The following is a 14,529-nucleotide window of genomic DNA, read 5'->3' as shown; positions in this document are numbered from 1 at the left end:
AGTCCCGCCCCAGCAGTTGCTAGCTGCGTGAGCGTGGGCGAGCTGCCTGGCCCCCCAGCCTCGGTCTCCTCACCGCCTCTTACGTCCCAGGAGGGCAGGGGCGCACGGTGAGACACCGCGTCATGGACACGGCGCTCACACACGTGGATATTCGGGAAGCATCTGGTCCGATGTTGCCTCCCGCCCCGGGCCCTCTTGCTGCGCCTGGTCTTCCAGCATCCGATGGGCTGTCATCCGTCCTTCCAGAATTCAGCTTGGACTCACCCCCAGGGAGTGCCCCTGAGCCCCTCCACCTGGTACTATTAATCCTTTAAGCCTCATGTGCCTGGAACACATGCTCCTTTGGGGACATGAGTCCCATGTCCTCTGTGTGTCCATTCTTGGGTCTTTTTCCTTTTCTAGGCAGAGCTTACTGACAGCAGGACCGTGCCTTCGTCCTATATCCTGTGTCCTGCGCTGGGGCGGCACTCCAAGGTGAGGGCCCAGCCAGGCAGGCTTCCGGCCCCCCCCCCCCCCCCCCAGGCTTTGTTGAGGCAGCAACCACAACCAAACTCTGGATTTGCTGCCACATGGCCAGTGGAACGGCTGCCTCGGCTACTCACAGGCCTGGAGGCCATGTGCAAGCAGGGGTCCCCCCTGGTCCTTTTACTGTCATCCCCTCCTCATGGGGTATTTGGAGCAGAGGCCACAGGAGTGTCCCAGGAGGCCCACCGTGGAGTGACGCGGGCCTGCCTCAGCTCACATCCTGGCTCTGCTGTGTGACCTTGGCCAGGCCCCTGAGCCTCTCTGAGCTTCAGTTTCCTTATGGTACCACAGGGAGCAGTAAGTACCGCTCGCCCTGGCTGGCTTCCAGAAGGTTCATGGAAGCTCAAGTAAGTGAACGGATTTGCAGAGAGCTTTATTAATATATATTATATACACTTAAATATGTTTACTTTTCGGTACTTTTGGCCTGAAGCTCCCCGCACACGGACCCTCCACTCCCCACGTTTAAGGAGGTTCCAAGCAAGTAGAACACCTTTGCAGGCCAATTACATGAAATCCTGGTTGGTGCTTAGTTTAAGCAAGAAACTACAGTGACTGCTGGTCTGTGTCCCCCCCCACCCAGTCTCCCTCCTCTTCCTCCTCCTGCTTTCTCTCTCTAGAGAGATGGCTCGGGATCTCACAAAATAATTGAAAACCAAGTTTATTAGCCTCAGGTTTGCAGCAGAACAGATGGGTTTAATAAGTTTTTGCTGCTTTCATATTGCACCCATGCAACCGTAATTCTTTCCCTTTGCTGTTCATGAAAAGCACCAAAAAATCATGTGCGATGTGAATGGGCCCAGTTTTTATAACTGCTATAGTTTATTGGGCAACTACTATGTGGCAACCCTTTTCTAATCTTTCCAGAAGCCCTGTGCAGCAGGAGGGACTATTATTCCACAGATAACTGGCAGAGCCAAGATTTTAACTGGGGACCATGTTTTTTTTGTTTTTTCTTTTTTTTTTACTAGATAAAAAGTAAGAGCATGAATAGCAGTCAGGGTGGTGATGGTAGCGAGGGGCAGGGGCAGAGGGAGAGAGAGGCTCCTCAGGCGGACTCCCCACTGAGCGTGGAGCATGACCTGGGGCTCGACCTCAGGACCCTGAGATTACGACCTGAGCCAAAATGAAGAGACGGATGCTTAACTGACTGCGTCACCCAGAGGCCCCAACTGAGGTCCTTCTGACATCAAAGCTTTGTCTGTTCCTTTTCTTCTCTTGTTTTTTAAAACTATCCTTATTTGGGCAGCCTGGGTGGCTCAGTGGTTTAGCGCCGCCTTCAGCCCAGGGCGTGATCCTGGAGACCCGGGATTGAGTCCCATGTCGGGCTCCCTGCAGGGAGCCTGCTTCTCCCTCTGCCTGTGTCTCTACCTGTCTGTCTCTCTGTTTCTCATGAAAAAAATAAATAAAATCTTAAAAAAAAATCCTTATTTGAAAAAATAAAATTAAAATCTCTTTTTACCTCCAATCTTTAGGGGTGGCCGTTGTTATCAGTTTCCTATGGTCCTTCAGGACCTTCCTGCGCATTTACAGACACCTAGATACTCAGATGTACACACAGAAGTTTTTTCCCCCGTACATGGAATCCTAGTCTGTACCGCTGCACTTGCCTTTTCCCTCTTTTTCCCTCTGTACCTATTCTCCCATTTGTGGTCATTTAAATTGTTTTAAATATTTAGTTATAAATGAAGCTGCCACGATTCTCTGTACATCCATTTCTGTGCGTGTGTGTACCTAGTACAGCAGGATCACAGAAGTTAGAATGTGTGGGACCAGAAAACCGGGACATTAAAAATTTTGGTGGATATGGCCACTTGTTCTCCAAAGAGTATTTACTAAATTCAACTATCGCCAACAGCATATGGCGGTGCTGTTTCTCCACATCTTTACCAACACTGGATGTTATTCATGTTTCAGATCTTTGATAATCTGATGGGTGATAAGTCGTATCTTACTGATTTTAATCTGCATTTATTTCATTCATGATGAGGTTGGGCATCTTTTAAAATATTTGTTGACTGTGGGGCGCCTGGGTGGCTCATCCGGTTAGGTGTCCGACTCTTGATTTCGGCTCAGGTCATGAACTCAGGGTCGTGAGATCGAGCCTGCATCAGCTTCTGTGCTCAGGGGGCAGTCTGCTTGAGCTTCTCTTCTTTTCCTTCTGTCTTCCCATCCCCCAAAGCACGCTCTCTCTCTCTCAAATAATTTTTAAATTTAAAAATTAATTATTAAAAATTAATAATTTTAAATTTATTTAATAATAAATTTTATTTAATAATTAAAAATTATTTAATATTTATAAATTTTTAAATTTTAAATTAAAAAAATTTATTGACTATATTCTGTGAGTTTATGTGTAGATATCCTTGGAACACTTTCTTATTAGATTTATTGATTTGCATGAGCTCTTTATATATTATGTCTCTGTCTTTTGCTTCTTTGTTCTTCCTACCATATCCTAATTCTAAGAACTCAGCTTAGAGTATAAGTGATAGAGCCAAGCTGATGGTCAGAATTCCTGTGTCCTGGCTAACGGTCTCTGCCTGTGGCGGAGAATCATCTTTATCGTTAGCTCTGAACTACACAGCTGTTGCTGTGGGCGAAATCATCAAAATGCTAAAGACTTTCCCAATTTTTTCCATTTAGTTTTGGGTCCTACTTTGGATGATCGGGCTTAGGTCAAAATTAAGGTTGACTGGTCTCAGTTTTCTCATTTGTAAAAGGGGATTAAAGTACTAATAACATCACAGGGTTTGGGGGAGGATTAAAGGAGATCATGACCCCAAAGACAGGGTCTGGCAGGCGGCTAGAGTCTAATACTCAGGATATCCGTCCCCCTCACATTGCGGCATGTTGCATTTTTAGTTTTGACTTTTTGATAATTGTCGATTTCAATGTGTTCTTTTCATTTCTTTCTTTCTTTCTTTTTCTTTTTTTTAAAGGATTTTATTTATTCATGAGAGACGCAGAGAGAGAGGCAGAGACACAGGCAGAGGGAGAGCAGGCTCCATGCAGGGAGCCCGATGCGGGACTCAATCCAAGGACCCTGGGATCATGCTCTGAGCCACCCAGGCACCCCTCCACGTGTCCTTTCCACTAGATGTGAGTCCCTCCCATCCTACCCATCTTTGTATTCCCGGCCCAGCCACGGCCTCGGGCCCAGAATGCAGGATGATCCTGCCTTTCTTCTAACCTCAGCTGGGAGCCTCTTCCTCCCTACAAACCCGAAACATATTCTTTAGAATCGGGAATCCAGCACTTTGCTCTTTCTCTACTCTTTGCCTTTCCAATGATCGCCCCTGCCCCCTGGCTTCAGCGGAAGCTGGTGACCCCACGAGCCCTCACTCCAGCTCTGCCTTCTCTGAGCTCTAGTGCCACGTTTCCTGCCGGTTGGTGGAAACGTCACGTTCGTGACCCAGTGGATCAGCTGCCTCCCCCGAGTCCTACCTCCTCGTTTTCTAAATTGTTGTATTTTAAGTTGTGTTCACAGAGTCTACAACTAGTCAGCCAACCTTCCTGTTTCCTAAACTCCAGACCTGTCCTTCGGATCTGAGCCCAGAATGTCACCTTCTTGTCAACAGCCTGCGCTTTGATCCACAAAATGCAGATCCCTTATCTAAAATCTCGGAGGCTGACTGTGTTTCAGAATTCAGAATAATGCCTTGGATTTTAGGAGGTGATCCAGCTTGTAGCCCGTACATCACATAATCCACCTGCGAGGTTTGGGGTGGGGTCCCAAAGTCATCCAGCCCAAAGCCCAGTGGGAGGAGTAAAGCCTAGAAACGTCTCTCGGCAGCTCAGGACACACCGAACCGGGGGAAAAGCCTTTGATTTCAGAGCTTCTGGATTCTGGTGTCGCACTCGAGCTTCCAGATGCCTGATTGGAGCTGCCTGTTTTCCCCACCAGCTTCCCCACCAGGCACTGGGTTCCATGGGGCTGGGGCTCCTTCCCTAGTGCACCTGGCACGAGGCTGGTGCTCACGAGTGTGCTGAAGGACTAGCCCAAGGCCGACGGTGCTGAGGATCCACAGTAACATCCTGTCACTCACAGAGCATGTGCGCACCATGTGCAACTCTGTGGATCACTTAACTATCATCACAGCCTGGGGGGAGTTACTACGATCATTTCACTGTCCCCCCCGTACACATGGAGAAACTGAGGCCAGCATGAAGTCCTAGGTCTGTGCAATTCTAAATCACTGCTCTTAAACACTGTTACCCCATCCTCTGCCTCATTCGGAGGCTGATGGGCCCGAGCTCCTTCTCAGGCTCAGTGGTGGGCTTCATCTTTTCTTCCCCAAAGTCTGGGGCATGGCCTTGACCAGAGCTCCCGAGGCATTCTTCTGCAAGGCCACACAAGGGGCGCCTCCCTTCCAGCCTCGCTGCTGCCGGCCCTCAGAGCTCCCCCAGGTCCTGCCAAGGGTTGTTGTGCGGCTTGGGTCCCTGCTCCTCCAAGGTGTGGGTCCCGGCTCCTCCAACCTTAACTGCCTGTTCCGTCACCCTGCCCTGCCTCAGGTGCTCTGAGAGCTCGGCCCACACACCCACCCACCCCTTCCCACCAGGCATCCACAGACCTCATGCTGGGGCCCCATCTTTGTTTTCCAGTCTGACCCACTCACCTACATCCTCCACCCCCAGATGATGGTGACCCCCATGGCCTCTCCTGTCACCCTGCTAGCTGGACTCAGGCCTGACACAGGGAGACACTTTACCCTCATCCTATGGGGATGGAGGCTTCCCAGATCAGAACGCCTTGCTCCTAGCAGGCCAGAGCCCCACTGGTCCCGGGATCCTCCAGGACAGGGGCCAGGCCTCGAACACCTGTGTCCCCAGCACTGGGCCCGGGCACGCTAAGTGCTCAGTTAGTACCATCACCTCTGGTGCAAGATCTGGACAGACCTGCAGTAGCCGTTAATGATCCTCCCTGACACCACCTTCCGGAAGGGCTCCCAGTGCTTGGCTTCTCCTTCCACGGGCGCACCCAGCAGGACGACGTCCTCGATGATCCCTTGGCAATCTGGGGAGAGAACCCAGGAGAGGCCGTCAGTGTCACTGGCCACAGTGCGTCCTGGAGGGGACTCTCCAAGAGATGGGTGTCACACACATATGTGCAAGCACACGTGCTCACCCCACACATATGCTCACACGTGTCTGTGCACAGGTAGTCACGGGGGCTTCCACCCACAGAGGCCCAGGCCCTGGGACTGCTCTCTTCCTGCAAAGCACCACTCTCCCCATTTTAGGGTTAAGAAGAACCACAGACATTGTCGAAATCGCGTGGCTAGGAAGTGACACAGCCTGAGCTGGGACCCAGATCTAGTCTCACCATCCGTGAAGCGCCCAACCAGCTATGGACTCGGAGGGGACATCTTCCTTCAGGAGGGACTGGTGGGCCCCGGGTCATTGTGCTTGCCAGGACGGAGACGCCACAGCCTGCCTTGGCAGCAGTTCCCCGGGGCCCGTACAGCGTGGCGGGACGGCGGGAGGGAAGGGAAGGTGGGGCCGACTGGGGCCCAGGACACGGGGGTACATTCATCAGCTGCACTGACCAGTTGGTTCAGGAACATTTCGGGCGGGGTTATTCAAAGTGGGATCCAACCGACCTGGGCTGGCCCGTGGACTGTTTGTCCTTTCATTTATTAAAGATTTTATTTATTTGACAGAGAGAGAGCGTGATAGCGAGCACAAGCAGGGGGACTGGGAGGCAGAGGGAGAGGGAGGAGCAGGCTCCTCGCTGAGCAGGGAGCCCGATGCGGGGCTGGATCCCAGGACCCTGAGATCATGACCTGAGCTGAAGGCAGACGCTTACAGGCACCCCCGTCTGTCCTCTAAATACAGAGAGAGGGAAGCAGCAGTTCTCCCTTGTGGCGGACTAGGACCCAACAGTTCACAGACGGGCGTGAGAGTGGACGTTGAGAAGCACGGCTCCCGGCCAATGAGAGCTGCACATGCACCCCCGTCTGGTCCCCCTGTCCCGTCCCCCCGACTCTGTCACTCCCTGTCCTTTCCCCTGCTGTGGTTTTCTTCCTGTCGCGTACTGTTTGCTCATGTTGTCTAGGTTCAGTGAGGGCAGGTGCTCGGCTGCCTCAGTCACAGCTGTGCGGCAGCGTCTAGAGCAGTGCCTGGCAGGTGCCTGGTGCTCAGGAAAGATTTGAACGAACGAACGAAGAGTAAGTAAGGTGGCATCTCTCAGGGAAGCCAGTATAGGTACTTTGCAGTTGCAAGGCCCTAGCTTCAAATAACGTCTGAGTATGGGACTTGGCTGGGTCACTTGCCTTCTGGTGGGTAATGACACTGGCCTTGAGGGTCTTTATTTATTATTTTTATTTTTGAAAGAGATTTTACTTATTTATTCAGGAGAGACACACAGAGAGAGGCAGAGACACAGGCAGAGGGAGAAGCAGGTTCCCTGTGGGGAGCCCGAAGTGGGGCTCGATCCCAGGACCCTGGGGTCACGACATGGGCCGAAGGCAGACGCTCAACCATGAAGCCATCCGGATGCCTCTGGCCCTGAGGATCACAGTGTGGGAAAACCCCAGCACAGGTGATGCACAGGTGAAGTGAGTGTGCCCTCCCCCTGTCCCGCGCCCCCGCCTCCCCAAAGGTGGTTCTGTCTTAGGATTCTGAGTTTCTGCAGGTGCCGGGGAGCCCTATGCTCAGTGACATTCCTGGGGAATGTGTCTGAGAGGGGCGTCCCTGCTCGCTGAGTGACACAGGCCTGGTGGCTTCCTCTCTCTGGGCTCCAGTTTCTAACCAGAGCACTTCCAACTACTCTGTTTGGGATTCCATGTCTGAGGAAAGGGTTCCAGGCTAACAGGTGTTTGGGAACCTCTGGAGTATCACGTGTTCTAAGAGCTCCTGTGTCTCTGATGTTGAAAGATGCCATGGCACAGAATTCTGATTTCGCTCCTTTTGCTTCCAGAAGGATGATAACCCGACAGAAGGGGATTTAAAACTTCGGGAAGCTGGCAGTGCGTGTGCTGAATAGAAAGGATGACTCAGTGGCCCCTCGGTGGATGGGCTATTTCAGGTGCTTATGTGGCTGGCAAAGCTGAAGAGAATGGGATTTTATCCTCCCCCCTTCTCTTTGTAGCCAAGGAAACTGGGTCTCAGAGGGGATGGGACACGTTCAAGGCCACACAGGAAGTGAGACTAAAGCTGAGACCAAAGCCCAGACTGCACGGGCAGCGGCTGGGTCCCCGGGGCCATGCTCTCTGCTGTTTGCACTAACAACACGAAGTACCGTGATCACACGTGGGTCATCACTGCTCCCAGAGTGCCACCGAGGGCCACTGGCTGAGCTCAGCAGCTTTGTGGCCAGCCGTGGTAAAGCAGCATCCCTGGTGGGTGGCCCTGAGCCACTGTCAGGATCCTGTAAGCAGCCACTAGAAAGCTCATAGGAAAAGCCAGAAAAGGTAGTTGCCTGTGATCTTGAACTGAGACCAGTAGTCGAACCTCACAAAACAGTCCAGGCCGGAGCCAAAGCAAGTCACGGTGGGCAGTGAGCTGGAATTGTATTCACCCATCAATGATGCCTGGCTGGCCCTTTGTCATCAGGCTGTTGGCCACACTCAGACGCGTGCCCCAAAGAGGGTTTGCTCTCTGTGAGGTTGCAAACCTGGAGACAAGCCCGGCGGCAGGCTCTCGGTAACGCACCGGCGTTAGCTGAGGAGCTCGGCACGAATTACTTTAGACCCATCCAAGGTAAAGTCCTCTACGGCAGGTCATCACCACCTGCCTGTTCCAGGGAATGGGATGGTCCAGCACGGAAATCTGGGGTCAGGAAAAAGAGGAACACTGGCTGCTGTAGTAGATGCTGGGAAGGAAAAAATGTCAAATTTCACCATCTGGTCCCAAACCTTGTAATACCAGAACATTTCATTCTTTCAGTAAAAAAAGAAAATTCTCACTCAGGTCCAGCTTAGTGTCAAGCTTAGTGTCCTCACTGCCTTCTTGCTGCAGGGACAACGAATGTTTGCCGAGACATGTTTGGATTTACTCCTATTGCTACTATCAAATTTTCTTCTTCTGATTTTTTTTTTTTTAAGAGAGAGAGAACACGTGCACTCTTGGGGGCAGGGGAGAGGCAGAGGGAGAGCAAGAGAATGTCAAGCAGAGCCCAATGTGGGGCTCGATCTCATGACCCTGAGATCATGACCTGAGCCACAGTCAAGACTCAGATGCTTAATGGACTGAGCCACTCAGGTGCCCCTGTTCTTGTGAATTTTTAAGGTGTGAAGATAATTCTACAGCTTTACAAATAGATTTTTAATGTAAAGGGAGGGAGGGATATAACATGCATTCATCTACCTTCAAGTCAGGAGAGTTGGAGGCTTTTGAGGCTTGGATTTCTCACTTAAAAAAAAAAGTTATTTATTTATTTTAGAAAGAGAGAGAGAGAGAGAGAGAGAGAGAGAGAGAGAGCAGGCACATGTGCAAGGGAACATAAGCAGGGGGGAGGGGAAATCCCAAACAGACTCCACACTGAGCCCAATGCAGGGCTCGATCAATGACCCCGAGATCATGACCTAAATTGTCAAGAGTCAGATGCTCAAATGACTGGGCCCCCCAGGCGCCCCCAGATTTCTCACTTTTAAACACAACTCTGTGAAGACAAACCATGAGAGACTCCTGTCTCTGGGAAACAAAGGGTTGCACAAAGGGAGGCAGGTGAGGGGATGGGGTAAAACTGGGTGACGGGCATTAAGGAGGGCACATGATGAGATGAGCACTGGGTGTTATACTATATGTTGGCAAACGGAATTTAAGTAAAATTAAAAAAAATAAAGTGTTTAAAAAACTATAAAAACAATTATCTGTATATTTTTAATATCTGCTTTGTTACCGCTGTTATAACTGGTGCAAAGGAGGCTCTGAACCTCCAGGAGTTCGGAAAGAAAAGCCTGGCCAGTTACGTCTTTACCTCTGCACATCTAGTCCTTTCTGTTGCTCACATGTGTGGTGAAAAACATTTCTTTCCCATACTTTCTTCTACCTCTTATTTTTATTCTTAACACAGGAGCCAGAGTGATCCCTTTAAAATGCAAGCTGTAGGCATGAGGCATCTTTCGGGGGGTGCTGGAAATGTTCTAAAATTGGGTCGCGGTGACGGCTGCACAACTCTGTATGTTGAATAAAAGTTACTGAATCGTACACACAGAATGGGGGATTTTGGGGTCTGTAAATTATGCTGTAGGAAAGTCAGATCATTTCACTCCTGCGCTCAAAACTCTCCTGTGGATCCCATGTTCCCTGGAGTCAAAGTCACTGTGACAGCAGTGAAGGGCCCAAGTGACCTTCCGGATGCTTCCACCTTGCTCACTCTGCTCCAGCCACACTGGCCCGGCTGTTCCCTCTCCTTGAATGTTCTTCCCTCTAATACCCTCCCCCTCACCTCTTTGCTTAACTGCCACCCTCCCAGGGTAGACGAATGCACCCTCCCCCATGTGCCTCACCTCCCTTCTTTGATTTTTCTCCATTCCCTTAAGACTACCTGACTTCCTACCTGTTTTATTTTTAAAAGCCTCATTTATAGCCTGTCTCCTACTAGTATGCAGGCTCCCCAAGGGCTGAGATTGGTCTTTTTTTTCCCCTCTAGTGAATCCCCAGTGCCTGGAACAGTGCCTGGCACAGCTGCTGAGTGCGATAGCTATTTGTGGAATGAATGAAGGCAGGCAACGCAACTGAGCAGTGTGAACCTTTCCCGTTGAGAATACATGCAAAGAGGCTACTTCTTTTTCTTTTCTTTTTTTTTTGCTCTTGGCACAACTTCTTCCCAGCAGCTACAGCTGGGGATCTCCGAAGGCTGGATAAAAGCAAATGAAGATGCTAACCCAGCTGAAAGTAAACGGACGCATCTTTAACTGCTGTTCTCAGCCCCTACAGTTGCTCAGTTCTAGAGCTCTGTTCTGGGGGAGCGGAATTTAGATAAATCAGTGTATACCTTGCTTGCCGCACTTCTCACGACTGCAGTCTGAAACGGGCAGAAAGCAAGTGGTCCTTCTGAAGCTACCACTGCCCCGGTCTCCTCCCCTGGCCTCAGAGGACGCGTTCCAAAGGCTCACGGTAACCTTCCCAAGACCCTGACGTCAGCTGTATTTATAGACGCCCTTGCGTCTGGCCTACATACGAAGCCTCCAGGTCGCCAGCCCCTTCAGTTGATTCATGGTACAGCCCAGGGGTGCCTGATCTCTGGGGCCAGAGATCCAGAGCGACTCCAAGGGCCTAAGAAACTGCACAAGCACCAACTGCTGTTGGCCAAGCCAATGCCTCCCATGACTCACACATCAGGTGTCATGATTTCAAGACTGTGCGGATGCTGCGGTGACTCACAGGATGCCTGGTAAAGGCTGCTTTTGGTCATTTCATATCTCAACCAGGAGACCCTGAAAATAGGACTGCCACCGGGGGCAGGTCTGTGAAGACGTCTGCCATTAGAAAGGACCCACATGCTCAGGAAGGCTAGGACTCGCCGGTCCAGGGAAAGCAGCCTGGCCTGTGGCATGAGAGAAACCTGTGTTCGAATCCCAACATCGCCATGGTCTGAAATGAGGTCAGTCATTCAATAATGTGGATTCTCGGGGCACTTGGGTGGCTCAGTGGTTGAACGTCTGTCTTTGGCTTGGGTTATGATCCCAGGGTCCTGGGATCGAGTCCCTATTGGGCTCCCTGTGGGGAGCCTGCTTCTCCCTCTGCCATTAGCTGAGGAGGTCGGTGAGAATTACTTTACTTGTCCCGGCCTCTCTCTCTGTCTCTCATGAATAAATAAAATCTTTAAAAAAATAATGTGGATTTTCAGCTGCCTTATCTCAGCTGTCAGATGGAGAATATATAACAATATTGATTCTCCAGGACGGGAGAGAGAGGCCGTATGTTCAGGGCAGCATCTGGCACAGGGCTTGGTCCGTGGTATCTATGTTCCCACATGATCGGTTTGGAACCAGGTGGAAATGGAGTGCACGAAGCAAGTTTTTGCAGATGGCCTGACCACTTAGAGAGACATGCCTGTTTCTAGCCGGCCACTGGGCACAGGTGCAGCGGTGGCTCAGCAGAGGGGGGCAGAGGCGATGCCCAGCAGAGGGGGGCAGGGAGAGCAGAGCCACTTCCTCATTAAAGCATAATCTTTAATTGTGATAAAATGCACAGAACATAAAATTTACCATCTAACCATCTTTAAAAGGTGTACAGTTCAGTAGCCTTCAGTATGTTCCCATTGTCGCATTACTCAGCCTCACTTTTTATCAAGGGGAATTTAGATCTTGTCTTCACACGGTTCTGGCAGTTCACACTACACTCCTGACAAGACACTTTCATGCCCTGACACTCTGAAGATTGTCTTTTTTCAACCCCCCCCCCAAAACCAAGAACTGGGGGTGCCTGGGTGGCTCAGTTGGTTAAACGTCCGACCCTTGGTTTCGGCTCAAGTTGTGATCTCAGGGGTGTGAGACTGAACCCCAGGTTGGGCTTTGCGCTCACTGGGGAGTCTGCTTGAGACTCTCTCTTTCCCTCTGCCACTTCGTCTCCTCTTTCCATCTCTTAAAAAAAAAAAAAAAAAGAGAACAGAACAGACAGTGTCTTTATGACAGCAAATTTGTTTACACTATTGTGTTGGTCTTGAAAACTATACAGATTAAGTTTTGTGAAACTAAACAGTCTTACAACGTACCCAGGAGGGTCGGTTCTTCCAAAGAGCCCCCTGGAGAATCTTTTTGTACAGCGAGGGGACCCCGTGTCACTGGGGACGACCCCTCCTGGCTTGGCCTTTGTCATTTTGTCTTTTCCATACAGTAGGCTTTCTTAAAGTGAGGCAGGCCTGTGCAGAGCTTTTCAGGTATTTCCAAACAACTCCCTCTAGGAGTTCGCAGAAATCTCATCAAACGGCTGGAAAGGCGACATCACACACTCCCACATGCCTATCACGTTGCCAATAATGAGATTCTCCTGGCCTGCAAAGACCAAAGGATCTCAAACTTGAGAAGCAAAAAAAGAAGCATTTTCTCTCTCCTGGCGCGGGGGCGGAGCAGGGGGACATGTGTGCCGGGAGCGATAAGGTGGGAAACAGGGGAGGAAATTATCTCCTGACTGCGGGTCCAGAAAACAAACCTTGAAGGAAATGATATGAATTGCATCTAATACAAACAAAATCCACTCCAAAGACATGCACATGCATGCGCTAAACACACAGACAGAAGCAGCCAGAAAGGGAGGGAGCAGGTGGCCGGGCAAGAAGGGAGCTGGAGAAAGGGAAGCTCTGACTGTCCCCCGCCCGCCCAGGAATGAGGTTCACACTGGAAAGAATCGCCTCAGGGAGCCTGTCTGGATATACTGTAAGGATCTGGGATGAATTCTCTAGGAAAAGAGTAAGGCTTCATCCCCCACTTGGATTCCTGTCTCTTTGATCTAGCTGTGCAAGGTGGTAAGCCTGGCACCCGCATCCCAGGACGCTGGGAATTGATCTCCATGCCCGGCCTCTCCCTGCTCTCCTCCGGGGGACAGAAGCCTGGTCTGTCTGAGGACAAGGCAACTGGTGGGTGCAGTCCCCTGGAAGGGAAATAAATCACATCACACGTGATGTCTGCTATCATGGAGATGAGAGAGCCAGCTGACCGAACAGCAGTCCGTCCTGCATGTCAGCTGGTATCTAGTGACAGCTCAGAAGCAGTTTTCAGCCAAGTGGGAGCTTAGGGATTCAAGGGCCACGATGCCCAAATGCATCTGTGTGAGCTTATTGACAAGCTCTTTTGCCTTGGGTTTATCTCACAGACATTAGGGGTGGTGATGCTGGTCCAGCCTCGTAGGGGCTGGGCATGAGACTGGACAGAGAAATCTTGCAGCAAAAGTGTTTTTTAAATTTTTATTTTCATAAACAAAATTCTAGAATTTGATTTTATAATCCCCTCTTGTTTCTTTATCATCATTATTGTCATCACAGCTTACTCTGAGAGGCTCAGTGCCTTATATGCATATTATTTCATTACTTCTCATAATGATCCCAGGAGGTAGGTACAACTACTCCTATTCTATGATGGGAAAAGCTTGCCTCAGAGACACTAGGGCTTGTCCCAGTTCACACCGTAAGTGGCATCGTGGCATTTGATTATTCCTATGTGTTCTCTCCTACTCTCCTGTCCCCTCTTCCTTGTCTATCAAATATAAACTTGAACCAAAATCTATGTTTATGGATGACCGTGACATCTTCCACAATTGCATATGAAATACGGAACACACACAGGCCGCCAAGATGAACATTTACAATTTGGTTGACTCAGGAGATGTATTAGTAGGTTAAAATTTGCTAAAAGGTTAATGATGTGTGCACAGGATAGCCATCCAGGCCACGGGTACGTGACCTTTTGTTTCGGTAATCTCTGGCTCATCTGACAAACCAAGTGGGTGCACAGATAATTGCTAAGAGAGAGAAAGCATGGTCCTGGGTTCTGGGCACTGTGCTCGATGTTCTTTCTATATCGTCACTGCTTTTTGTTTTTGTTTGTTTTTAAAGATTTTATTTTTAAGTAATCTCTACGCCAACGTGAGGCTCGAACTCACGACCCCGAGATCAAGAGTGGCTTGTTCCACTGACTGAGCCAGCCAGGAGCCCCATCCGCTGCTTTTTGAAGTAGATCCTTGGTGGTTATTGCAGCAAAGGTCTCTTATAAACTTGCTCAGTGTGAAAATATCTGTATCTTGAACTATAGTTTCACCAAAGATAGAATTTTAGGTTGACTGCTCTTTTTCTTTTTCCTCTGGCTTCTATTTTTTTTTTTTTCTGGCTTCTATTGTTATTTTGAGAAGTCTCATCAGCCTAGTTGAGCTTTCTTTGTAAGTGATCTTTTCTCCACCCCCCCTTTTTTTAAAACATATTTTTATCTATTTATTCATGAGAGACATAGAGAGAGAGAGAGAGAGGCAGAGACACAGGTAGAGGGAGAAGCAGGCTCCATGCAGGGAGCCCGATGTGGGACTCGATCCCAGGACCCCAGGATCACACCCTGGGCTGAAGGC

The 14,529-nt window shown here is 50.0% G+C and overlaps 1 protein-coding gene across 6 annotated transcripts in view; it reads right to left on the bottom strand.

Annotated features, from left to right (window-relative positions):
- TMCO4 (transmembrane and coiled-coil domains 4) overlaps positions 1–14,529 on the bottom strand; it is a 92,281-nt gene that overhangs the window by 6,787 nt on the left and 70,965 nt on the right. For all 6 annotated transcript variants that reach the window (XM_026012053.2, XM_072750994.1, XM_072750995.1 and 3 more), the window contains one exon: positions 5,425–5,542. In XM_026012053.2, coding sequence (XP_025867838.2) covers positions 5,425–5,542 — 118 coding nt within the window. The remainder of the gene's footprint in view (positions 1–5,424; positions 5,543–14,529) is intronic.

This window comes from Vulpes vulpes, chromosome 2 (assembly GCF_048418805.1).
Source record: "Vulpes vulpes isolate BD-2025 chromosome 2, VulVul3, whole genome shotgun sequence".
Taxonomy (NCBI): domain Eukaryota; kingdom Metazoa; phylum Chordata; class Mammalia; order Carnivora; family Canidae; genus Vulpes; species Vulpes vulpes.
The sequence above is the reverse complement of the archived record's forward strand: the minus strand, read 5'-3'. Positions and strand labels throughout refer to the sequence as shown.